The sequence below is a fragment of the Schistocerca serialis genome, chromosome 8 (genome assembly GCF_023864345.2).
Source record: "Schistocerca serialis cubense isolate TAMUIC-IGC-003099 chromosome 8, iqSchSeri2.2, whole genome shotgun sequence".
NCBI classification, from domain to species: Eukaryota; Metazoa; Arthropoda; class Insecta; order Orthoptera; family Acrididae; genus Schistocerca; species Schistocerca serialis.
This window is the reverse complement of record NC_064645.1, coordinates 228,870,386-228,897,083: the sequence shown is the minus strand read 5'-3', so window position 1 is coordinate 228,897,083 and position 26,698 is coordinate 228,870,386. Positions and strand designations below refer to the sequence as shown.

The following is a 26,698-nucleotide window of genomic DNA, read 5'->3' as shown; positions in this document are numbered from 1 at the left end:
AAAAAACAAGATGTGTATTGAACATGCAATAAACAGGTTATTTCACACACAGGACAATGATTCAAGAAATTACAGTGTTAATTCTTCAGCTTTGAGAAAATGTTAGTACATTCAGTTGACAAGTTAGTGGATACCTCCCAAGATGAATCAAAGAAAAAGGACACTATTTTAAGGGAAATTATCTTTCCAGAAGAAAAATGTTGGTGACCTATGTAATTAGTATTTATTTATTTAGCCATCTGCAGACATTTTAATATGTATGGGCGTCATCAGTTTGTGTACATTCCCATATTTTTACAGTTTTTTGTATATGTAGCTAAACATTGTGAGACAAAAGTTATTTACAATCATCTTTACTAACGAATTCACTTACAGTGAAAAAACACTGTTTTTGCAAATACAACTTAAGATGTTTCTAAAGCAGTACATGTTATCTGTTTCTTTTATTTTCTGTGGCAATTTATTATACAGTTCTGCACCTTCATACAAGAAACTATTTTAAGTCTTATGTTTATTTTTCCTGTCTAGGTGAAGATAGTGACTTGTTCGTGCACTACAGTTATGAGAACTGCTATTTGTGCTATAATTTTCTATATTTTTCTTGATATTCACTATGGTTTGGAATGTAAATTCACAAGGAACAGTTAGTATTTCTAACATTTTGTAAAGTTCTCTGCAGTGGGTCCACTCACTGCTTTCTGTTATAATTCTTACTGCTCTCTTTTGCATTTTAAATACTATTTGTAAATTCTGTGCACTGTTTCCCCAGAAAATTATACCATAACTAATCACTGAATGTATGTAACTAAAGTATACAGTTCTCAGAAATTCATCATTGAATGTGGATGCAAGGACTCTAAGTGCATAACATGTTGTGGATATCTTTTTTGAGAGTTTCATAGCATGTTCATTCCACTTCATTTGCCTGTCAGTGTGCAACCCTAAGATTTTTGTTGTAGGGACATCATCTATGGAGATGTTATCTAGTTTTAAATTTAAGGGACTTTGTTTCATATTCATTCTAAAGCATATTGTATTTTTTTTCTTTAGGTTGAGGTTTACTTTGTTTTCCTGTGATCATTTGTAGACATCCCTCAGCACTTCAGTAGAATTTTCCAGCATTTCTGCTGGTGCCTTACTGGTGCTTAATATTTTGCTGTCATCAGCAAATAATGTTATCTTCCCTTCATTGCTGATATGTTGTGGGAAATCATTTATATATACCAGAAACAATAATGGGCCTAGTACACTTCCTCAAGGGATCCACATATTGTGGAACTGATATATATTACAAGTAGTTTAAATGTGATTGTAATGTGGATGGGGGGAATTCTTTGAACTGGTCTTCATTTATACATTTATTACTCTCAAGAGCACAAAACCTTCTTCTTCTTCTTTCTCTCTATTTTTTGTTTCTTTATTTACTTTTTGTGGTTTGAATAGTCTTGAATTGACCCAAATTGCCGGTCTCAATTGAATTCAGCAGATAAAAGAGTCAGGTGTCAAAGCTATCCATAGCGCGCATGTGGAATTTAAAGAGGTGAGTGGCATGTACTGTGTGGCAGCTCTGCTGGTGTACTGACGTGGGGCTGACCATAAACAACCATGCATTCCACTGGCAGGCAGAATATCGCAATACCACTTCTGCAGGTAGAACTGCCACACTCAGATAGATGACAGGTGCAGAGCTCCATTGTATCCCATACATTGTGTCTCTGCCAGCAGAAGCCACTGTGGCATTCTAGTGCAGCATGGTCCTTTCTGACAGTCAGCTTTTTAACAGTCAGGAGTCTCAATATTCACACAAGATTGGTGCGCTGGATTCTGCGATAAACAATCCCACATTTCCTTGGCAGCAGATTACATCACAGAGGCTGTACCAGTATCAAAATTTGAATGTAGTAACTTTTGTATATAGTTTGTTAGTGAAATCTGTGGAAGACTTGTTAGGCGTCATGAAACTATTGTATCTCTTAAATGCCACAATGTAAAGTATGCATTGAAAGATATGTTTTTTCCCTCAGATGTAACGCCAGATGTTATTTTATCTATAGTAAATAATTTTAAGCTCTCTCATATTGTAGACATATATGATCTTTCTAGTAATAAAAAGATATTTGGTTGTATAGTATTTCCCATTACTTATTGTGTTAACAAATGTTTAACTGAAGATGTAGTTTGTGAAGGTACATCACATAAATATTGACATTTTTATCAGTTATAATAAGCAGTGAACAATATTGTGAAGTGTTAAGGGTGAACTAAAAATTATTTGTAAACACGTAACGTATTTTATGAACATAATTAGTATAAAAGATACAGTTAATGTTCTTTAATATATATATATAAAAATAGAGGAAACATTCCACGCAGGAAAAATATATCTAAAAACAAAGATGTAGTGACTTACCAAATGAAAGTGCTGGCAGGTTGACAGACACACAAACAAACACAAACATACACACAAAATTCAAGCTTTCGCAACAAACTGTTGCCTCATCAGGAAAGAGGGAAGGAGAGGGAAAGACGAAAGGATGTGGGTTTTAAGGGAGAGGGTAAGGAGTCATTCCAATCCCGGGAGCGGAAAGACTTACCTTAGGGGGAAAAGGACGGGTATCCCCCTAAGGTAAGTCTTTCCGCTCCCGGGATTGGAATGACTCCTTACCCTCTCCCTTAAAACCCACATCCTTTCGTCTTTCCCTCTCCTTCCCTCTTTCCTGATGAGGCAAGCACTTTCATTTGGTAAGTCACTACATCTTTGTTTTTATATATATATATATATATATATATATATATATATATATATATATATATATATATATATATATATATATATATATATATATATATATAGACACACACACACACACACACTCCTGGAAATGGAAAAAAGAACACATCAACACCGGTGTGTCAGACCCACCATACTTGCTCCGGACACTGTGAGAGGGCTGTACAAGCAATGATCACACGCACGGCACAGCGGACACACCAGGAACCGCGGTGTTGGCCGTCGAATGGCGCTAGCTGCGCAGCATTTGTGCACCGCCGCCGTCAGTGTCAGCCAGTTTGCCGTGGCATACGGAGCTCCATCGCAGTCTTTAACACTGGTAGCATGCCGCGACAGCGTGGACGTGAACCGAATGTGCAGTTGACGGACTTTGAGCGAGGGCGTATAGTGGGCATGCGGGAGGCCAGGTGGACGTACCGCTGAATTGCTCAACACGTGGGGCGTGAGGTCTCCACAGTACATCGATGTTGTCGCCAGTGGTCGGTGGAAGGTGCACGTGCCCGTCGACCAGGGACCGGACCGCAGCGACGCACGGATGCACGCCAAGACCGTAGGATCCTACGCAGTGCCGTAGGGGACCGCACCGCCACTTCCCAGCAAATTAGGGACACTGTTGCTCCTGGGGTATCGGCGAGGACCATTCGCAACCATCTCCATGAAGCTGGGCTACGGTCCCGCACACCATTAGGCCGTCTTCCGCTCACGCCCCAACATCGTGCAGCCCGCCTCCAGTGGTGTCGCGACAGGCGTGAATGGAGGGACGAATGGAGACGTGTCGTCTTCAGCGATGAGAGTCGCTTCTGCCTTGGTGCCAATGATGGTCGTATGCGTGTTTGGCGCCGTGCAGGTGAGCGCCACAATCAGGACTGCATACGACCGAGGCACACAGGGCCAACACCCGGCATCATGGTGTGGGGAGCGATCTCCTACACTGGCCGTACACCACTGGTGATCGTCGAGGGGACACTGAATAGTGCACGGTACATCCAAACCGTCATCGAACCCATCGTTCTACCATTCCTAGACCGGCAAGGGAACTTGCTGTTCCAACAGGACAATGCACGTCCGCATGTATCCCGTGCCACCCAACATGCTCTAGAAGGTGTAAGTCAACTACCCTGGCCAGCAAGACCTCCGGATCTGTCCCCCACTGAGCATGTTTGGGACAGGATGAAGCGTCGTCTCACTCGGTCTGCACGTCCAGCACGAACGCTGGTCCAACTGAGGCGCCAGGTGGAAATGGCATGGCAAGCCGTTCCACAGGACTACATCCAGCATCTCTACGATCGTCTCCATGGGAGAATAGCAGCCTGCATTGCTGCAAAAGGTGGATATACACTGTACTAGTGCCGACATTGTGCATGCTCTGTTGCCTGTGTCTATGTGCCTGTGGTTCTGTCAGTGTGATCATGTGATGTATCTGACCCCAGGAATGTGTCAATAAAGTTTCCCCTTCCTGGGACAATGAATTCACGGTGTTCTTATTTCAATTTCCAGGAGTGTATATATATATATATATATATATATACTCCTGGAAATTGAAATAAGAACACCGTGAATTCATTGTCCCAGGAAGGGATATATATATATATATATATATATATATATATATATATATATATATATATATATATATATATATATATATATATATAATAGATGGAAACATTCCACGTGGGAAAAATTTATCAAAAAACAAAGTTGATGTGACCTACCAAACGAAAGCACTGGCAGGTCGAAAGACACACAAACAAATACAGACATACACACAAAATTCAAGCTTTTGCAACAAACTGTTGCCTCATCAGGAAAGAGAGAAGGAGAGGGAAAGATGAAAGGATGTGGGTTTTAAGGGAGAGGGTAAGGAGTCACTCCACTCCCGGGAGCGGAAAGACTTACCTTAGGGGGCAAAAAGGATGGGTATACACTTGCACACACACACACATATCCATCCACACATATACAGACACAAGCAGACATGTAGGAGGGTGGACGTATTTTATCGTACACACACTGTTTTGTTTCGCGATATGGAAGGCAGCCATTGAGCGGCCACACATATTTTATGTAAGTTATTCTGTATTCTGCTAAAATAAACTAATTATTGTTATCACAAAATTAATTTCTTTGTAATAGTTGTCACCTCAAATGGTCACTGTCGCTAATTATTTTTAATAAGCATTTTTTTCAGTAATTTGTGGTGCGGGAAGCTCATTCTCCAATGCAGTCTCTGGTTGGCCATTACGCGCCAAAGTATTAATTTATTTTTCAAAGTGTTAACAGTAACTAAATGCGGGAGATTTCATTGTAAGAACCTTTCCAGATTGCAACAGATAAGTAACTTAACGTTAAAGTTCATTTTTTAAATCATACAGATTCCATGAGTTCATTAAGTTTTATCTTGGCCAATCCATGGCAACAATCGAAATTCTCTTGAGCCTTGCTTTGAAATCAATAAACAGAAATTAACAAAATTACATTCAATTCAGTTAATGGCAACTTTATTTTAGTCATCTTGTTCAAAATCTAAAGTTGGTACATGAATAACAGCGGCCCTTCAAGCACCCGTTTCTTAATTATCTAGAGTTGTGCCCATTTATAAGAAGGGAGAGAGAAACTACCCCTGTAGTTATTGCCCAGTATCTCTGACACCAGTTTTATTTAAAGTATCACAATCCATTATTTATTACCTGTTATGTTATTATTTGGGACGTAATAACATTCTTTCTGCTGCACAATTTGGCTTTAGGAAGGGCAAATCTACTGTTCATGCTACTGAATCTTTGGCAAAGAGATGCTTAGTGCTTATGAGGAGGAAAACTTTGCTCAGGCTACTTTTTGCAACTGTAGCAAGACCTTCAACTGTATAGAGCGTGGTTTGGTTCTCAAATTGGTTTATTATAGAATCAAAAATAACAAAGTTGGTAAAAATTTTTAATTGTTTCTTAATAACCATAAACAAATTGGGTGCAATGAAAAGGAGAGAGCACAGACAGCTGAATTTTAAGTGCGTTAAGTTCTGGAACATTTGTTATTTATCCTAATGATAAATTATTTGCCATTTACATAAATACTCACTCCATTCTCTACACTGATGATATAACTTTTTACAATGTCAGTTCAGACTTTAATAACCTTCAAACTATGGCTAAATACAGCCTATTGCAAGTGTCAATCCAGTTTCAAACTTATCGATTCTTGCTCAGTGAGAGTAAAGTTTAACAAATTGTTTTTTGTCTAAGAGATTTGCCGATAAAAGACTGTTTAGCTAGTGCTAAAGCTTTTAGATATTGTTAAAGATAGTCTTGAGATCCACACATTACATACCACAGTGAAAAGTTATTTTTATTTTGAGGCAATAGCATGCATGTTCATGACACAAAGTTATTAGGATTATTACAAACACAGAGAAAAACTTGCCCACTGCACACCATTGTTTATTGATCTAAAAATAATTACTTATCTTTAAACATTCCCTCCCATACAGCCTTGGTATTCGTGGCAAGTGTATTTGCTCAGATGCACATTCTTTACATTCTCATCTCAGCTTCACTGGATGTAATTACCCCACCTGTCTTGTTCAATAGCAGATTTCCTGGGCCATCACATCCAATCCTAGTACTGCTGATCCCTCCAACAAACAATTTCAGATCACACCACTGATTACTCAATATTATCTGGTCTGGAGAGTGTTAATCAGCTACTTCAACAAGGCCATGACTTCCTAAAATCATGCCCTGATATGAGATCCATTCTGTCCAAGATTTTGCCCACCACACCTAGATAGCTTTTTGCCACCCTCCTAATCTGTACAATATTCTTGTCAGACCCTATGCTCATTCTGTACCTATCTCCCTACCTCTGTGACCACCCCCACTGCAAGACTTGCCTCTTACCACCACCTATACCAGCCCTGTAAGTGGCGAAACATATATTGTCAAAGAAAGAACCACCTGTGAGATGACATGTCATATATCAGCTGTTACGTAAACACTGTTCGACCTTTTACATGGGCATGACTACCACCAAATTATAAGTGTGGATGAATGGACATAGGCAGAGAGTGTAAACAGGCAACATACAATATACCGTTGCAGAGCATTCACTACAACATGACAATCATGACCTTGGTGCCTGTTTCACCACATGCACCATCTGGATTCTCCCCCCAGACACTAGTATCTCAGAACCCCCCAGGTGGAAACTAGCACTACAACATGTCCTTGGTTCTCGCCACCCATCTGGCCTTAATTTACATTAATTTTTTATATCCAATCATTTCTTCACAGTAACTGCTCCTTTCTTCACTCCATTTTAGTTTCCTACACCTTTCATTTTCTTACCTATATACACACATAAAAAAAAAATTTTCCATCACCCCGGTTCCCAGAACTCCTGAAGGTAGATGTTGACTGTGGATATTGTATCACAGACACGGTCCCTTTGACTGTTCAGTGATGTCACTAAACCTGTCCAAAAATGTAAACAACCATGCATGAGCAGTGCCTATGAGACAGAGGGAGTCCGACAGCCAATCAGTTCCAGTCATTCCACCAGGAAGGAGGTACATGGCGTGTGTTGTCTGTAGTTTAACCATGCCTAGATAGTCAATACTGCAATTTGATCATGTCTGCATTGTTAATTTGTGCCAGAAAGGGCTCTCAATGAGGGAAGTGTCCAGGCGTCTCGGAGTGAACCAAATCGATGTTGTTTGGACATGGAGGAGATACAGACAGACAGGAACTGTTGATGACATGTCTCGCTCAGCCTGCCCAAGAGCTACTCCTACAGTGGATGACTGTTACCTATGGATTATGGCTTGGAGGAGCCCTGACAGCAATGCCACAATGTGGAATAATGCTTTTCATGCAGCCACAGGACATCGTGTTACGATTCAAACTGTGCACAATAGACTGCATGATGCACAGCTTCACTCTCGACATCCATGGTGAGGTCCAGCTTTGCAACCACGCAGCACAGTACAGATGGCCCCAACAACATGCCAAATGGACCGCTCGGGATTGGCATCACATTCTCTTCACCAATGAGTGTAGCTTATGCCTTCAACCAGACAATCATCATAGATGTGTTTGGAGGCAAGACAGTCAGGCTGAATGCTTTAGACATACTGTCCAGCGGGTGCAGCAAGGTGGAGGTTCCCTGCTATTTTGGGGTGGCAGTATGTGGGGCCGGCATAAGCCACTGGTGGTCATAGAAGGCACCATAATGGCTGTATGATACATGAATGCCATCCTCCGACTGATGGTGCAACCATATCGGAGCAATTTGGTGAGGCATTCGTCTTCATGGACGACAATTTGTGCCTCCCATCACGCACATCTTGTGAATGACTTCCTTCAGGATAATGACATTGCTCGACTAGAGTGGCCATATGTTCTCCAGACATGAACCTTATCGAACATGCCTGGGACAGATTGAAAAGGGCTGTTTATGGATGACGTGACCCACCAACCACTCTGAGGGATCTACGCCAAATCAACATTGACGAGTGGGACAATCTGGACCAACAGTGCCTTGATGAACTTGTGGATAGCATGCCACAATGAATACAGGCATGCATCAATGCAAGAGGATGTGCTACTGGGTGTTAGAGGTACTGGTGTGTACAGCAATCTGGACAACCACCTCTGAAGGTCTCACTGAATGGTGGTACAACATGCAATGTGTGGTTTTCATGAGCAATAAAAAGGGCACAAATGATGTTTATGTTGATCTCTATTCCAACTTTCTGTACAGGTTCTGGAACTCTGGGAACTGAGCTGATGCGATACTTTTTTTGATGTATGTATTTTATTTAAGTGGTATGATGCATTTAGGAAGTTCTCTTCCATATACTGAGTCATAAATACAGTGGTGGAAATATTTATTACATCACCTCTTACAATCAACAATTTATGTTACACTCATTGAATACTTGAGCTAAATTTGCCTGATTTCTCTTGATTTCTGTCATAAATGAATATACACAATAATTTTTGTCAATTTGTTTTTATTCTTGATTTTTGTTTCTCTAAAAATGTTTGCTTTTTATAACTTAACACTTTCTTGAAAAGTGAGTGTAAGTGGATATGCCAGCTATTCTGTTTGCTATTCTGAAATATGAATACTAATGTTGAAAGAAAGCCGGCCACAGTGGCACTTCAGTCTGGAACTACACGGCTGCTATGGTTGCAGGTTCGAATCCTGCCTCTGGCATGAATGTGTGTGATGTCCTTAGGTTAGTTAGGTTTAAGCAGTTCTAAGTTTAGGGGACTAATGACCTCAGATGTTAAGTCCCATACTGCTTAGAGCCATTTGAACCATTTGTTGAAAGAAACACTGCATATTAATGTTGTAACATAACATTGATGGATTTTAGTGTTTGTATTGCCTCATATGAACACACAGTTGCATTTATACTTTGTTGCTCCACCATGTGCCTTAATCGCCGCTTGGCATCATGAAGGCATTGAAAGAATTGACTTTTTAATGTGCTCCTCACTCATTTCATGAAACTACACTTGCCCAAGGGTCTCCAACAGCTCCTGTTTATTCCGTGGCTCTTTTTGGTGAATACCCGAACCCCATTTTGTTGAAGGAAAGATTTTACCTGGAATGTAGAAGTATGTGATGATTAACCAAGAAAGTAATCTGCTTCATGTTTGGCACAAATATTAGTCATAGGACTCACCTTCAAAGCGCTATGGCAAGGAGCAGAGTCATCCTGAAAAATGCAATTGGAAACATCTCCAAACTGGTCTCTAATGGTTGGCATAAGCTTCCTTTCAAGAATGTTTATGTAGAGATATGAATTGACAGTGTCACTGATGAAGTCCAGACGACTTACTTGGTGACTGGAAATACACCCCCAGACCATCTGTCCTTGTGGGTGTTTGTATGTGTTACGCATGATGGCAAAAATTCTTCACCTTTTCTTCGACGTATGAACACTTTTCCATCTGAGACATGCAGATTAAATTTTGACTTGTCTGAAAAGATTACTTTGTTTCACATCTCTGGTGTCCATGTTGCATGTGCCTTTGCCCATTGTAGTCGCTTTTGTTGTATTATCTTGGTCAATAAAGGCTTCCTTCTAGGACGACGGGCTGAGAGTCTAGCCTCCAGTAGTCTATTTCTTACAGTTCTACTGGTTACTGAGATGTTGCACATTTCATCCCAGTCTCGCTTTAGTTCAGTTGATGATGGGCAATGATCGTTGTGAAAGCCTTTTCAATATCCTGTCCTGTCTGGCAGTAGACATCCTTTTCCCACCTCTTCCTTTCTCATGATCAACATTTACTTTTTCCCTGTATTTTTTCAGTAACCTCGAAATCATTGACTGATTAAATCCTGTCTTAGAGGCTATCTCTCTGGTGCTGAGATCAACAGATGAATAAGTAAGTATTGCAGTTTTCTTTTCTGGTGTTAATTCAAATAACCTGCCCATCTTCTTACTGCAAAGTCTCAACTCAAAATGACAGCATAAACACTGGTTTCATTGTAAAACCAAATGACAACAACAAAGAGTTGTATATTGTTGGAAAACATGCATGAAGAAGTATATTATTAAGGTAAGAATATGTCAACAAAGTTTACCAACAATGGGACTGGTATAACCTGAAGCAAACTGCTGCAGAAGACAAAAAGATGAAGTAATTCATGGTGATGCAATAAATATTTCTACCACTGTGTATCACATGAACATAGTCAAACAATAAACAGTCCAGGGTGGAATATTGACAATATTGTGAAAAAGATAGATTGCTACTCACTGTAAAGATGGCACGTTGAATTGCAGGCAGGCACAATGAAAAGATTGCTACACATTGAGCTTTCAGCCAAAACCTTCTTCAGAAAGGAAACACATACACATTCGCACAAGCAAGCACACATCACTATTTCTGACTGCTCTGCCCAGAATACAATTGTCATGTTGAATGAAAGCAGTAATTCAAGGTGGGATGGGAAAGACAGGGGGGGGGGGGGGGGGGGGGAGAGAGTTGTATAGCAGGGTGCGGGTGAGGAGGAGAGGTCAGCAAAGTCTGCCAGAGTTTGTGAAGACTAGATAGCAGCAGGACAAGGATCCCAGGTGCAGCCTCAGGAGGCTGATGGCTGCTGGGGAGAGGGGGGGGGGGGGAGATAGGGAGTGGGAAAGGAGATGAGCATGGTGGGGGCAAAGAGCAGTGGGTGCATTGGCAGAGAGCTGTGCACATTGAGGGTGTGGGGGCATGAACTGGTTGTGGGTGGAGTATGTGGGGTCAGTAGGATACTGTAACTTGAGAGCAGGATAATTTTGGGAGTGGAGAATATGTTGTATGGCTAACCCTCATCTGCACAGTTCAGGAAAGCTGGTGGTGGATGGCAAAATTCAGATGGGCCAGGTTGTGAAGCAGGCATTGAAATCAACCACATTATATTCAGCTGCATATTGTGCCACAGGGTGGTCCAATTTTCTCTTGGCCACAATTTGGTGGCTGCTATTCATCCTGGTGGACAGCTGGTTGGTTATCATACCAATATGAAAAGCTGGCAGAGTTGGTACATGACATGGCTGCTTTCATGGATGGCTTGCCTTCTGACGGGGTAGGATAAGCCTGTGACATTCCTGGAGTAAGAAGTACTGGGTGGGTGGATTGTGCCTGTCTGGTACCTATGTGTTCCACAGGGATATCATCCACTTGGCAAGGGGTTGGGAGTAGGAGTGTCATAGTGATGGACTGGTATGTTGTGAGTGTTCTGTGGGTGAGAGAGCACCACTTTAGGAGGGGTGGGAAGGATCTTGGGTAGGCTGTCCCTTATTTCAGGGCATGATGATAGATAATCAAAGCCCTGATGAAAGATGTGTTTCAGTTGTTCCAGTTCAGCATGGTATAGGGTGATGAAGGGGACAATCCTTTGTACCGGGTTTTTGGAAGTTCTGGGAGGACTGGGGGTGTGTGGTGACATGACACAGGAAATCTGTTTGTGACCTAAGTCTGGGGTACAGTGCATGTCTATGTAGGCCTTTGTGAGACCTTCAGCATACTGGACAAGGGAGTTCTTGCCACTGCAGATACACCATCCTCATGTGTCCAGGCTGTATGGGAGAGACTTTTTATGTGAATGATATGGCAGCTGTCAAAATGTGGGTACTGTTGCTTGTTGGTGGGTTTAATGTAGAAAGAGTGAATGGAGTAATCAGAGAGGATGAGATTAATGTTCAGGAGGTTGGTGAAGCAGATGGGAGAGAATATGTTGATGTTGTGAAGGAATGAGGATAGGATATCTTGGCCCCTAGTCCATATTATGAACATATCATCAATGAACCTAATACAGGCCAGGGGTTTGGGGTTTTGAGAGGCTAGGAAAGATTCCACCAGATGGCCCATAAAGACGTTGGCTTACTAATGTGCCACATGGGTGTCTGTGACTGTGCTGCAGATTTGTGTGTATACCTTCCTTGCAAAGGAGAGGTAATTATGTATTAGGATAAAGTTAGTATGGTGTATGAGGAATGAGGTAATGTGTTTGGAGTCTGAAGGACTCTGGGAGAGGTAATTTTCAGTAGTGGCAAGACCTTGGCCATGAAGGATGTTGTTGCTAAGGGAAGTGGCATCAACAATGACGATAAAGGATCCAGAATGTGAAGGGGTCTGGGTGGTGGAGAATCAGTGAAGGAAGTGGTTGGTATCTTTGGTGTAGGGGGCTATATTTTGGGCAATTGCTTGGAGGTGTTCATCAAAGAGAGTCAAAATTCTTTCAGTGGGAGGCACAATTACTAACTACAGTGGGGTTTCCAGGATTGTTAGGTTTGTAGATTTTGGGGAGCATGTAGAAGGTGGGGGTGTGGGGTGTCATAGGGATGAAGAGGGAGATTGGTTCAGGGGAGAGGGTCTGGGAAGGGCGTATGGCTTTGAACAAGGATTGCTAGGATTTTTGGTATGGGATCACTCGGCAAAGTTCATAGATGTAGGAGTCAGACAACTGGTAAAGGCCTTCCACAAGGCAGTCACTGTGGTTCATAACAACTGTGGTGGAACCTTTCTCTGCAGGTAGGATGATTAGGTGAGGGTCCGTTTTGAGGCTTTGTATGGCTGTCCTTTCTTCTGCTGAAAGACTGGTGTTCTTAGGAAGGGACCTGTGGAAGGATGGTGGGCCCAAGATGGAAATTAGGAATTCTCTGAAATGTAACCAGGGGTGGTTAAGTGGGAAGGGGTGTGGGGAGGATCATGGTTCAGCAGCAGTGTGAACTGTGTGAGGCAGGGTTCAGTGTTGGGATTAGGGTGACTGTGGTTGGAGGGATTGGTGGCAAAGAAGTGTCTATATTACAGCGATTGGCAGAAGGAGAGACAAGTCCAACATGATTAAATTTGGGTTTAGAGCTGAAAGTGAGGCGTTTGGATAGCATTGAAACTCTTGTGGAGCTAAGGATTTTGTTGAATAGGTTAACAGCAGTGTTGGGGGATTGTTTTGGAACTGGCTTAGTGGAGTGTTGGTAGGGATTTTTGGGGTATGTGGCAAGTTGCAAAGGTCAACTAGGCAGGGTGCTATGAGAGATTGATGAGGAGGAACAGTGAGGGTACAACTGGTGTTGGATTGTGGTGCTCCAAGGTGGCACTTATGGGGGTGGTGTCTGGAATGCTCTTTCAGGTGCTGCAGAGCAAGTGAGTCAATTCCAGAGATGTGATACATGTAGTAGGGACTGCACAGTAGCAGGATCTTTACCAGGGAGGAAAGCTGGAGATGCCTGTGCCATGGAGATGTGTTTCTGCATTACCAGGTTTGTGGGCGACAGGGCCTGGTGGAACCTGAAGAGGTGGAGGTCATTGTGAAAGGAGTGGTGGGATCAAGTGAAAGGAATTTTTGTTAGGCCATTGGGGGAGGGGGGGGGGGGGGGCTAGGGCATGGGAGGAAGGGAGGGGGGGAATTACATGGTTTAGGCAGTATTTAAGGAACAGTATATGTAACTGGGATTTGAAGTGATGCAAAATGATGGAGAAGGGGTCCATTGTCACAGGGATGGCATTAGGGAAACAGGAAGTTACAGAGGAAATGGGTGAATGAAGGCATTAAATGGTTGTAAAAATATGTACAGACCTGCAAAAATATGCACAAATACGTAAAAATACACATAACAATATTATGAAAAGGCAAGTTGCTACTCACCATACAGCGGAGATGCTGAGTAGCAGACAGGCACAACAAAAAGACTGTTCCAAATAAAGATTTTGGCTTATGAGGCCTTCATCAAAAATAGATCTCTCTCTCTCTCTCACGCAAACACAACTCACACTCACATAACTGCAGGTCATTCAGGGTAGCCGCGAGGTCTGGGGGCCTTGCCACGGTTCATGCAGCTCCCCCCATCTGAGGTTCAAGTCCTCCTTTGGGCACGTGTGTGTGTATTGTCCTTAGCGTAAGTTAGATTAAGTAGTGTGTAAGCCTAGGGAATGATGATGTCAGCAGTTTGTTCCCATAGGAACTTACCACAAATTTCCATGACTGCCGTCCAAGGCAACTGTAGCCAAACTACAGAGGCCACAGTTGCCTTAGACTGCAGTCATGTGTGTGTGAGTTGTATTTGCAGGTATGTGTGCGTCTGTGTGTGTTTTGTAATATGACAAACCTGTTAGTTCTCCTATTTAATTGAATGACGTAATTAATTTCCAACCATTTAAATGGAGTTGGAAGTTTTGCAGTGATTGAGTGCCATAAGCACTCTACTTTTAATTATTTTATTATTCTTGAAAATCAAGATTGAATGTAAATTCGAATTCTGGTTAACTTTTTACAAAGAGATTTCTTTTGTGTGGGCAATAAATATGTACCCAATTATTCATTACTTAGTGCACATTTAACCGACAATGCTTTTTAGTCTGAAGATATTTTTAGTCTTTGTATTAAAGTCACTGAATACAATTTCATTTAAAGTAAAAATAATCAGCATTTACTACAATTTCGGTTACAAATGAGAATAGTTGCTCTTCTCATTTTTATCACCTCTGGATGCTTTTGTTTGAAACTTTATTTGGAAAATTAATCATGTTACACTGAAGTGCCAAAGAAACTGGTATAGGCATACATATTCAAATACAGAGATATGTAAACAGGCAAAATATGGCACTGCGGTTGGCGATGCCTATACAAGGCAACAAGTGTCTGGTGCATTTATTGGATTGGTTACTGCTACGATGGCAGCTTATCAAGATTTAAGTGAGTCTGAATGCGGTGATATAGTCTTAACATGAGCGGTGGGTCACAGCATCTCAGAGGTAGCATTGAAGTGGGGATTTTCCTGTATAACCATATCATGAGTCTACTGTGAATATCATGAATCTGGTAAAACATCAAATCTCCAACATCACTATGGCCGGAAAAAGATCCTGAAAGAACGGGATGAATGATGACTAAAGAGAATCATTCAACATGACAGAAGTACAACCCTTCTGCAAATTGCTGCAGATTTCAATGTTGAGTCATGAACAAGTGTCAGCATGCAGACATTCAACAAAACATTATTGATATGGGCTTTAGGAGCCAAACACCCATTCGTGTACCAATGATGACTGCACGACACGTAGCTTTACAACTCACCTGGGCCCGTCAACACCAACATTGGGCTGTTGATGACTGGAAACATGTTACCTGGTCAGACAAGTCTCGTTTCAAATTGTATTGAGCAAATGGACATGTACTGGTATGGAGACAACCTCATGAATTCAAGGACCCCGCATGTCAACAGGGGGCTGTTCAAGCTGGTGGAGGCTCTTTAATGGTTTGGGGCACATGCAGTTGGAGTGATACGGGACCCCTGATACATCTAGATATGACTCTGACAGATGACACATACGTAAGCATCCTGTCTGATTACCTGTATCCATTCATGTCCATTGAGCATTCCGACAAGTTGGCCAATTCCAACAGCGCAATGCAACATGCCACACATTCAGCATTGCTTCGGAGTGAGTTCAGGAACACTCTTTTGAGTTTAAACATTTCCACTGCCCACCAAACTCCCCAGATTTGAAGATTATTGAGCATATCTGGGATGCGTTGCAACATACTGTTCAGAAGAGATCTCAACCCCCCGTACTCTTATGGATCTATGGACAGCCCTGCATTTGGATTCATGGTGTCATTTCTCTTCAGCACAACTTCAGACATTAGTCGAGTCCATACCATGTCGTGTTGCGGCACTTCTGCATGCTCGTGGGGTCATACACAATATTAGGCAGTTGTACGAGTTTCTTTGTCTCTTCAGTGTATGTGAAAGGTACCACTTCAGTACTTTAACTTGTTACTTCCTATATGTTTTTAACTTGGTGAGTAAGATCTTGCAAATGACTTACTCAAAGAAGTTTGCAAACATATTTACATTTTTATAATTAACTCTTTGATGCACAGATTTTATGTTTAATTAATTTTTTAATAAAACATGCATTTTCTATGTCTGGTGGGGTTGCTAATAAAGGAAAACATGAATTAAAATTTTTTATTGTATTGATTTTGGTTTTAGATGGTGGTATATATAATATACCACCATGCCACTTAGGGCCGTACCTAAAGTTTTTGAGATATCTTGGTTTGTGCTTGTAACTCACCTTTAAATTCTACTCTAAGCAGTAATAATTAGTATAATTAATGTAAAATAATTTTATTTCTGGCAATTGGTCATTTACAATACAAAATCAAATTACAAACCTTACAAATAAAATATGTTTCTTATTCCTTTTTGTGAAAATCTTGAAAGCACCTTTTTGTTTTGCTAAGGCACAAAGGCACTTTGCATTCAGCGCACATCCAGAAAGTGCGCACTTGCTTCTTTTTTGTACTGCATTTCGCACAACGTCTGGCGGTAGTACGCTCTGGCTGGTGGGATGAATTGTCGAGACGCTGGCGTGAGGAAACATATGGCTTGTTTTTCTTTACGTGGACTTGACTCTCATGAAGTCTAGATGGCCTCAATGGTGTTTTCTGGGTTACTAAGCTTTGCAGGATACTCATCCTGAAGACTTTGGCAGTCATTTTTTCTCTATCGCCTAGTTCCTTCCAAATTATATAGCTGTTGACGATACTGACATCAAGCAGGTGAAAGAATATTCGGTGCCACCACTTTTTACTTCTCCGGCTTATTTCATATGATTTTTTCAGTTGGTCGAACTTGTCGACATTGTTCATGTGTGCATTGTAATCCATCACTGCTTGAGGACAAGGTAGCTCTATGCGTGAACCATCTCTTTCACGGCGAGTCACTGTAGTAACTTCAGGACTGTGAAAATTTGAAAGGAGATGAACAGCTCTCTTATCTTTCCACTTCAAGTAGAGGATGCCACAGTTGCTGACCCTCCAGTCAAATTCACCTCTGCTTAATTCTTTGTCTGTTTTTAATTTGGGTAAATGTTTCCTTGTTGGTTGAACTGTCCCACAGGCATATATGTTTCTCTGCTGTAAACCAGCCAACAAGTTATAGCTATTGAAATAGTTGTCGAAATAAAGATAATGGCCTTTATTTACGAGTTCAGAGGACAAACTCAGCACTACATGCTCCCCAAGGCCTGTTTGCACTGTGTCACCTACTTTTCCGGTGTAAATATCAAATTTCAAGTTGTAAGAGGTCTTGTCACACAGCATCCACACTTTGTAACCACGCTTTATGGGTTTATCTCTCATGTATTGTTTCATACTGTTGCGGCCTTTGAATTTGATCATTGACTCATCAATTGCTAGGTGTTTGCTGGGTTGGTAACACTTGGAAAAAGATTCAGATAGTATCTTGATCACTGGTCGCAGCTTGTACAGTTTGTCATAACCTGGGTGTCCTTTTTCTGGATGCAATGTGTTATCATTCAGATGAATGTTCCTCAGTAACCATCCAAACCGATTTACTGCCATCAGAGATGCAATATAACGATCATGAAGTTCTGGGGCACTAGACCAGTAGTCTCTGTATGCTGGCATACGCTTTATACCCATCAAAATGTTGATTCCCAGGAAAGTTCGTATTTCATTGTCAGTTGTTGGAGTGAAAGACTTGCCAGATTGCGTCGCATATAAATTTGTTTGGAAAACGATTAGCTCAACTAGCTCTTTTGGAAATATTTTTTCGAATATATCGATAGGTTCTGGATCATCAATGTCCCTAATAAAAGCACTTGGTCCTGATTCACTGTCGAACTGCATTCCTGAGGTAGCATTGAATTGTTGTCCCCAAGTTGGCGCTGTGTCAGCAGCGCGTTTTGGCGGAGTGGACTCACTTTCTTCCTCGCTCTCTGAAACTTCGCCTTCAGACGACACAATAGCCTCCGCAACAATGCTTGCTTCATAATCAGATTCGTCATCTGTGGTGTCAACAGTGGAATCCTCGTCTGATGGAATTTCACACAATAATCGTTCGATTTCTTCATCTCGTAAGCCTCTTCTTGACATTTTCATTTTCAAACAACAGCCTGAATCCAAGTAAAGAATACGTAAGCAAAACAAAATGGAGAAAGAGCTAAAATAAGTCACAACACAATTAAAAACTAAACTTTGTAGCGGAGGATTTCGAATTTTATACTAGGAAACGAAATGCAATAGAATACTGCTACATGCACGGTGGTACAAATAATATACCACCAAAATAAATTGTATATAAATAACGGAAGATTGTGCATATGAATGTATACATGGGTTCATACCGTAGCTGTGACGTCCAAGATATGGAAAAAACACAGGCGCAACAAGAAATTCGTTATAAACCACTATTCACACGCAAAAACCATGCACAACTCAGCACGCAGCTTTCACAGTTGTAATCTATGCAATTCTTGGCGGGAACTGATTCCTTATAGGCAGTGAGTGCCATCTGTCTGATAAGTAGAGAACTAGGTGAGCATATTAGAGTGGTGGTCGTGCAGTTAAACCACTGTGCAAAGAGCCAAGAAAATTTTCAAAAGGTGGTATACTATGTATACCACCGTGCTCCAAAGAGTTAAAAGAGACACTGATTAACCGAGACTGATTAACACTTGGATGTTCACACGTTGGTAGCTAAATGAAGACTACATTAAGCACTATCCAGAATAATTATTTACAGATTTATGTAGGAATAATAATTAATTACAGTTTGTTATTATGTTTTAGCAGACATGAAATTATAATGAGGATAACTCAACTCTGTTTGACTATGGGTTGGACGATGGGAAAATGACAAAATTATAAGTACTAACTGATGGAAACAATTTCTTCTCCTGTGGGAATTCCAGTAGCCCACCAAAATGGCTAAAATGAAATTTTCTAAACCAAATTATTGACAAACTAACAAGCTTTCCCAGTGAAAGTGGACATTTTTGAAATCAGAAAAATCTGTAACTACCAAATTGAAGAGTAAATTGGTTGCAGAATGTTGTTGCAATCAATAAATTTTAGTTTCAATTAATTTATTCACTTAAGAAAGAACAATACATTAGACACACTTTGCAACACATACATACTCACTCAACATACAGAACAACATACATAAGAATTTGAACACCAATACTGCAACTGGATGTCCACTGAGAGGTAACAGGCATTCTTTCCAGATGAATCATGTTTTATGCTCCATCAGACAGATGGCTGTTTATGTGTACAGCATGAAATCTGAAGGCAAATACCTTGCAACAATTGTCAGAGGGGTCCAGACTGGAGGAGGGAGCTTTATGGTATGGGGAATGTTTTTGTGAAATTTCCTGTGTGACGTCATTATTCTGGAAGGTACAATGGATCAACACAAGAATGCATTTATCCTTGGGGTTCATATCCACCCCTACATTCTATAACTACATCTTTACATTTACAAAATTCAGTTTGTTCTTTCCTCGGCATGATGGCATCTACCAGCATGTCAATACAACATGCCACACAGCTCGCAGTTTATGTGTGTGGTTGAAAGAGCATCCGGATGAATTTGCTGTACTTTACTAAATGCCTTCTCTGGAAACTACCTAGAGCAGACAGTTAGGAACCCACCCACGAGGTAAATATATTGGATCTATTAGGAACAAATAGACCTGACATCTTTGAGGATGTCCACATCGAAATTGGTATCAGTGACAATGATGCATTTGTGGCAACAATGGTTACCAAAGAACAAAGGACATCTAAAACAAGCAGAAATTGTCATTGCTATGTTTTCATGTAATAAGTTTTCTGTTTTTGTGCAGAAGACTGATAAGAATTTCGACAATGTTTGTTTGTAGGTCATTTACATATAAGGAATAGCACTTATGCTGGGACTGATCTTTCAAGCACACATTATTTCATCTCTTGGCAATCTGAGAAATGGTTTGTAATTTTGTTGCATTCAGTGTGTTGTATTTCCACTGTTTGGTTAAATCCACAAAGGTATGACCTGATCCAAACATTAGGTGTGCCTCTGATTTAAAACTAAACTGTCTTTCTCTGCCTGAACTATGTTTATTCACATTTATGAGTTTGTTTTACTCTGCATTTTCTGATGACTGAAGCTGTTCCTGTACACACTAAAAACACAGTGTTCTGTTCTGAGTCTACTACAGGTTTCTTCTTACAGTTTGCACATTAACTTTCATGCAATTTAAAAAGTCAATCAGTTTATCTTCATCTGTAAAGTATTACATGTAAGCTATGCATTCTGCCACAGCATTGTTTTCTGAAGAATGATGAAAAGTTGTTCAGTCTTTAAAAATATGCTTTGTTAAACACAGAGCAGAAAAACAAAGTAGAAGTCTTGGATGCTGTTTTTGAAACCCAAGCTTCTCTTTTAGTCATTGCACTAGAATCTGAACTGTCAATTACTTCATTTAAAACCTCAATTAGCCACAGATGGCTTGTGGGGAATGGCAGATATTATTCTGGTATTACAGCAACATCTTGTTTCAGCATTACTGTGAGTTTTGAAGACCAGGAGAAGAAACCAGGAATACCATGAAGCATGGAGGAAGATTGGATTAGATTAGATTATACTCAGTTTTCGTTCCATAGACCCAAAAAATGAGATGATTCTCTTGGGTGTGGAACATGTCAGAAAATATAACATAAAAATGTAAAACATTTGAATATAATACAGGGTGACACAGAATAATGGGCATGTTTGAAACGAAAAGTGGCAGCCATGGGCAGGTGGCAACACAGTGGGTTTGTGACAGTTAACAAGTAAACAGTCCGCCATTTCAGTAATCATGGATTGGTGGAACAGACAACAGTGTGCTTTAGATATAAAAATGTTTTATAAAAACCATGATAGTTTGGTAGCAGTACAGAGGGAGTTCCGGCATTTTTATAATTTAGGACATCATGATGCCGTTCCATCAAAACACGCAATAAAATGTTGGATTAATAAACCTGAAGAGATTGGATCTGCCCTCAAGAAGAAACAAACAGGATGTCCAATAAGTGTGCGTTTTTCACAAATGAAAAGAGAAACACAATAACTGTCAATGCCTATCGTTACGTGGAGAAGTTATGAACTTTCGTTACACCTGCATTGAACAACTTTCAACGTTCAAGAACCCTGGTCTCAGCAGGATGGAGCAACATCACACACTGCATGGCAATCAATGGCATATGTGCAAGAATTGTTTGGCAAATGTGTGATCTCACAATTTGGTAACATTCCATGGGCCCCTAGATCGCCAGATTTATCTGTTTGTGATTTTTTGTTGTGGGGCTACCTCAACAACAAAGTCTACGTGACTCGACCAAGAACCCTGGATGAGTTAAAACAGAAAATTCGGAATGCATTTCACAGTATCCCAGCTGAGATGTTGCAGTGGTCAGTGAGGAATCTCAATAGCAGATTTCATGAATGTATTCGTACAGGAGGACCCAATCCAAAGGATGTAACTTTTAAAAAATGATAAACACCATCAGTTTTTTGTAATTGGTAAAGTTGTAAGATTTGAATTACTATGAATGCAATTTCTTTCCTTCATCACTTCTAGTTTTATTCGATTGTGGAAATGTTTCCATTTTTCTGTGTCACCTTGTACTCACTACCCTGATCATTTGTCAGGAGATTGCTGAAATAGGTACGTACAATGCGATAAACTGGAACAGCTAATATTTACAGAATTAGCATGCTGTCAGAATAAAACATTGTTATTCACTATTAATAAACTTGTCATACAAAAAACACCTAAGCTTGACTGATTGTGACCAAGTGCTGTCAAAACTGAAATCTAACAGATATTTTTACGTAAGTGGTTTAACACTTTCTGTTAAGATATTTGTCTATAGAGTAGGAAGAGTTGCCTATCAAAAAGTCTTTCAAATTCTGTTTAAACCGTGCTTTATCTGAAACCAAGATTTAATAGTTGCTGGCAATTTATTGAAAATGTGTGTTCCTGAATATTGGACACCTTTTGGATCAAGGTAAGTGATTTTAGGTCTTTATGTATATTGTTCTTATTTCTAATGTTGATACTATGTGTTGAGCTATTGGGTGGAAATAAAGATACATTACTTGCAACATATTTCATTAAGGAATAAATATACTGAGAATCAGTGGTTAGAATACCAAGTTCCTTTAACAAGCTTCTACATGATGTTCTTGAATTTACACCACAAACAATTATTATCACATGCTTCTGCACCCTAAAAACTTTTGGGTCAAGGGAAGTGTTTGATTCCAATCTGTTGTCATAGCTGTGTTTTGGTATCGTGAGCTGCTGTTGACCTATATAGATCAAGGGAAGTGTCCGATTCCAATATGCCGTAGCTATGTGTGTTTTGGTATCATGAGGTGCTGTTGACCTATATAGGTCAAGGTTGTGTTCAATTCCAACTTTTGTTGTTTTAGTTGTCAGTTCTGTGGTATCAATAGTTGCAGTGAGATTATAATTTCCTGTTAGTTTGATTATATTTTTGGATGGAGATGTGTTTGTTGGTTTTATATGTATTGTATGTTTGTTGTCATGTTTATGTAATGGCGTCATAGGCGCCATATTGGAGACGTTGAGAATGGTCGTTTCTGCCATATTGGTGACATCATGGGTCAAAGCAGACAGGTGGAATCGGATGCTTCTGTAATTCTGGAGGGTTTTAAAGGTGAGGTAAGATTATTACATGTAGAAGTATTTTACATTTTTTAAGTTATTAGAAGCCTTTACTCAAAAAGTATATACTCTAATGCTATGAAATTTTCAGGAACGGTTCACAACATGTTACTGTCTCCCTAGAACTCAAAAATATGAGATCCTGCAATTACATTCTGATTTTTAGAGGATTGTATGCAGAAAAATGTTACTTTTGGATATGCAAAATTAAAAACTCTGTTAATGATACAATTTCTACCATAAATTAATAACTGTATTTCAGTGGTCTTATAACCTTCCAGGACACAACAATAAAATTTTCACATTAATTGCATGATTAGAATTTGAGTTGTGGCTTTTTATAAAAAAGACAATAAAAAATAAAAAAATCAAATTTCTGGTATAATATTAATCCTGCATATTTTATTATATTCTTCCTTTAAAACACAGCTCTTTTGCTTTACACATGCAAACTTTTAGATTTGTACATTAATTAATATGGCTGTCATGATTTTGTAAATAAATGTTTACATTTCCCTTTAAATCCCTCCTTAACTACAGCATGCACACAGGTGTTTAAGGACTCACTTTTCCCACACTCTATTTGTGAATGGAATGGGAAAAAGCCCTAAGAACTGAAACAGTGGGATGCACCCTCTGCCATGCTCTTCACAGTGGTTTGTAGAGTACGGATGTATATATGGAAAGGTAGCAAATAGGCCTGACCTCTCTGAGGATGACCACATTGTAAATAGTATCAATGAACAGTACCATAATTCCTCACGTCTACATATTTGTAGCCCTCTGACACTAGGCACTCTGTTGCAGAATGTGACATGACAGTTTGTAACATAAATATGTAAGTGGGTGAGAAACAGTGAGCTGTAATCAGATTTCAAATTTGAGGAGTTCGTCTACACATGAAGCACCCTCTTCTTGAGCATGACAATGCCAGACTGACCACACATAAGCACTGCAACAATCTGACACCTTGAATTCACCATCATCGATCATCCTCCATACAGTCCTGACTTGGTGCCATCTGATTTTCATCTGTTTCCAGAACTTAAAGCCACCTTTGAGGACTTCACTTAAGCGACGCAAACAGAGAGGAGAGTGTGGCTCCATCAACAAGTTAAACATTCAGCAGTGATGGTATCAACAAAATGGTCTCTTGTTGGAAGAAATGTGTTCATTACCAGGATGGCTTGTTGAGAAATAAATATGCAGACATGAAGAATAAAGATGTTGAATGATAATAACATTTGTTTTATTTAAAAGAGCTTTAAGAGTATTCTATAAAATATTCAGAGGCATTACTTTCCAATATACCCTTGTACAAAGGGCAGCAAGACAGGTAGAAAGATTTATATGTTCAGCAAATTAGATAGAGAAGCGGTAGTGTTATATCTCGGTGAGGAAATTGAAACATTAGCTCTGGACAGGAGCATATAGAAGAGCTGCGACTCAAGTTCAAAAGACTAGTTTACCACATGCTTGACAGTTATTTACCTAGTAGAACAGTTCATGATGGGAAGGGTCCTCCAGCGTAGTGTGGTGAAACTTCTAAAGAATCAGTGACTACTGTATAATAAATGTAAAATAAAGCACAGTGCAACAGGTAGAGAGATGCTGAATGAAAAATGTTTGGCAGTCAAAAGGCAATGTGTGAAACTTTCAACTACCAATACTGTAACAAAATGTTGTCAAAAGATCTCTCACTAAATGAAAATAAATTGTGGTAATGTGTAAAGGCTGTTAGTGGCATGAAAGTTAATGTCCAGACACTCCTGAACAATGCAGGAACTGAAATTGAGAGCAGCAAAACACAAGCAGTAAAGTTTTTTCTTTACAATGGAAAATTCAAGAGTATTGTTCCAGTTTAATTCTTGCATCATTAAAAAGAGGAGTGCAGTAGATATTAGTGCCAGTGGTACTGAATAACAGTTGAAATCACTAAAATTAAATGAAGCTCCAAGGCCCGATGGAGTCCCTATTAAAGTGTATACCAAATCTGCAGTTGAGTTAGCCTCTCTTTGAACCAAAATATACTGTAGATCCCTCAAACAAAAAATTGTGTCCAGTGATTTTTAAGAAAATACAGACCATACCCATCTACAAGAAGGTTAGCACAAGTGACCCAAAAAACTACTGTGCAGTCTCTCCTTGACGTCCATGTGTCGTAGTATCTTAGAACATATTCTGGGCACAAATGTGATATGATATAATGAACAGAATGATCTTCTCCATGCCAACCAGCATGGATTCTGAAAACATCGACCATGTGAAACACAGTTTGCACTTTTCTCATATGACATCCTAAAAGGTGTGGATCTCGACAGTGACAAACATACATTTTTCCTTTACGTCCAAAAAGCATTTGACTCTGTTCTACACTTATGCTTATTATTGAAAGTTTGATTGTATAAACTACCAAGTGAAATTGGTGATTGGATTGGAGATTTCTTCATAGGGAGGATTCAGCATGTTATCTTGCATGGCGAGTCATTGATGGACATGGAAGTGACTTAGGCGTGTCCTGTGGAAGTATGTTAGACCCACCTCTTTTTATGCTGTATATTAATGACCTTCTAGACAATATTAACAGTAACCTCTGACTTTTTGCAGAGGATGTTGTTATCTATAGTGAGTTACTGTCCAAGAAGTCTGCACAAATATTCAGTCAGATCTTGATAAGATTGCAAAGTGGTGCAAGTTTTGGCAACTTGCTCTAAATGCCAGAAATAAAAAACTGTGCATTTCACAAAATGAAAAAAAGAAAGAGTGGTATTCTACTATGACTACAATATCAATGAGTCTCAACTGGAATTCATCAAGCCATACAAATACCTGGGTATAACTATTTCTAGAATGATCACATACACTCTGTCATAGGTAAAGTTGGTGATAGACTTCAGTTCACTGATAGAATATTAGGGAAATGTAATCAACCTACAAAGGAGAGTGCTTACAAAACACTTGTGCAACCCATCATAGAATATTGCTCAAGTGTGTTAATCAAACAGGACTAACAGGGGATAATGAAAGTCTACAAAGGAAGACCACACGAATGGTCACAGGTGTGTTTTCACCCATGGGAGAATGTCATGAAGACACCTGAACTAGGACACATTTGAAGAGAGGCACTGTAATTATTGATTCATTACTGTGTATCATGAATTTTGTGCAAGTTCAACCTCCAAAACTTCCTTTATCTTATTAATAAGCTCCTTGACAGCAAATAATCACTAAATTTCTCAACACAGTCAAGTTCAATTTTTCTTTCTTCTCCATTGCATTTATTGATATAAATTGATGCTTCATATTTAGGAATTTTAACAGTTAATATTTCTCTGATCTTTACTCTGCATAATCCATGAGCAGCTTAACAGAGTTTCTCAAGTGGTAACACAGATAACAAACGCAGCAACTTAAACATAACTGTCAAACACTGTCTGAATAGCAACGTTACATAGATGTCCAATTTTGATTATGTAATGCAGAATGACTTTCTAACTACACATTTTGATTGACTGGCACTGACTGACCTCAAAACTGCACATGATACCTATTTATAGAGCCTGTATTACCAAAAATTACAAATTGGTAAAACACTAAACTATTCCATATTAGATATTAATATAAAAGAAATGAAAATTAAAAGGGGTAGAGATAAAATAGATAGTGAAGTAAGTTTGTCTGGCTACTATCTGTATAATTGCAAGATTTTAGGGGACAGCAATTTAATGTGCATGATGATTCCAGAAGTTTGTAAGAAAGTTTCGAGAAAGTGAAATTTTCCAATTGGAATAATTCACAAACTAACACATTAATTAAGTGAAAGTATATATCTACATGAAACTCTAATAAATATGAATATGAAGCAATCCAAGGC

At 39.7% G+C, this 26,698-nt stretch overlaps 1 protein-coding gene across 1 annotated transcript in view; it reads right to left on the bottom strand.

The window, feature by feature from the left end:
* LOC126416938 (piggyBac transposable element-derived protein 4-like) overlaps positions 1-18,196 on the bottom strand; it is a 33,968-nt gene extending 15,772 nt beyond the window's left edge. Inside the window, exon 1 of the mRNA XM_050084819.1 lies at positions 17,131-18,196. Within this exon, the coding sequence (XP_049940776.1) occupies positions 17,131-18,196 (1,066 nt within the window). The remainder of the gene's footprint in view (positions 1-17,130) is intronic.
* Positions 18,197-26,698: the final 8,502 nt, after the last annotated feature.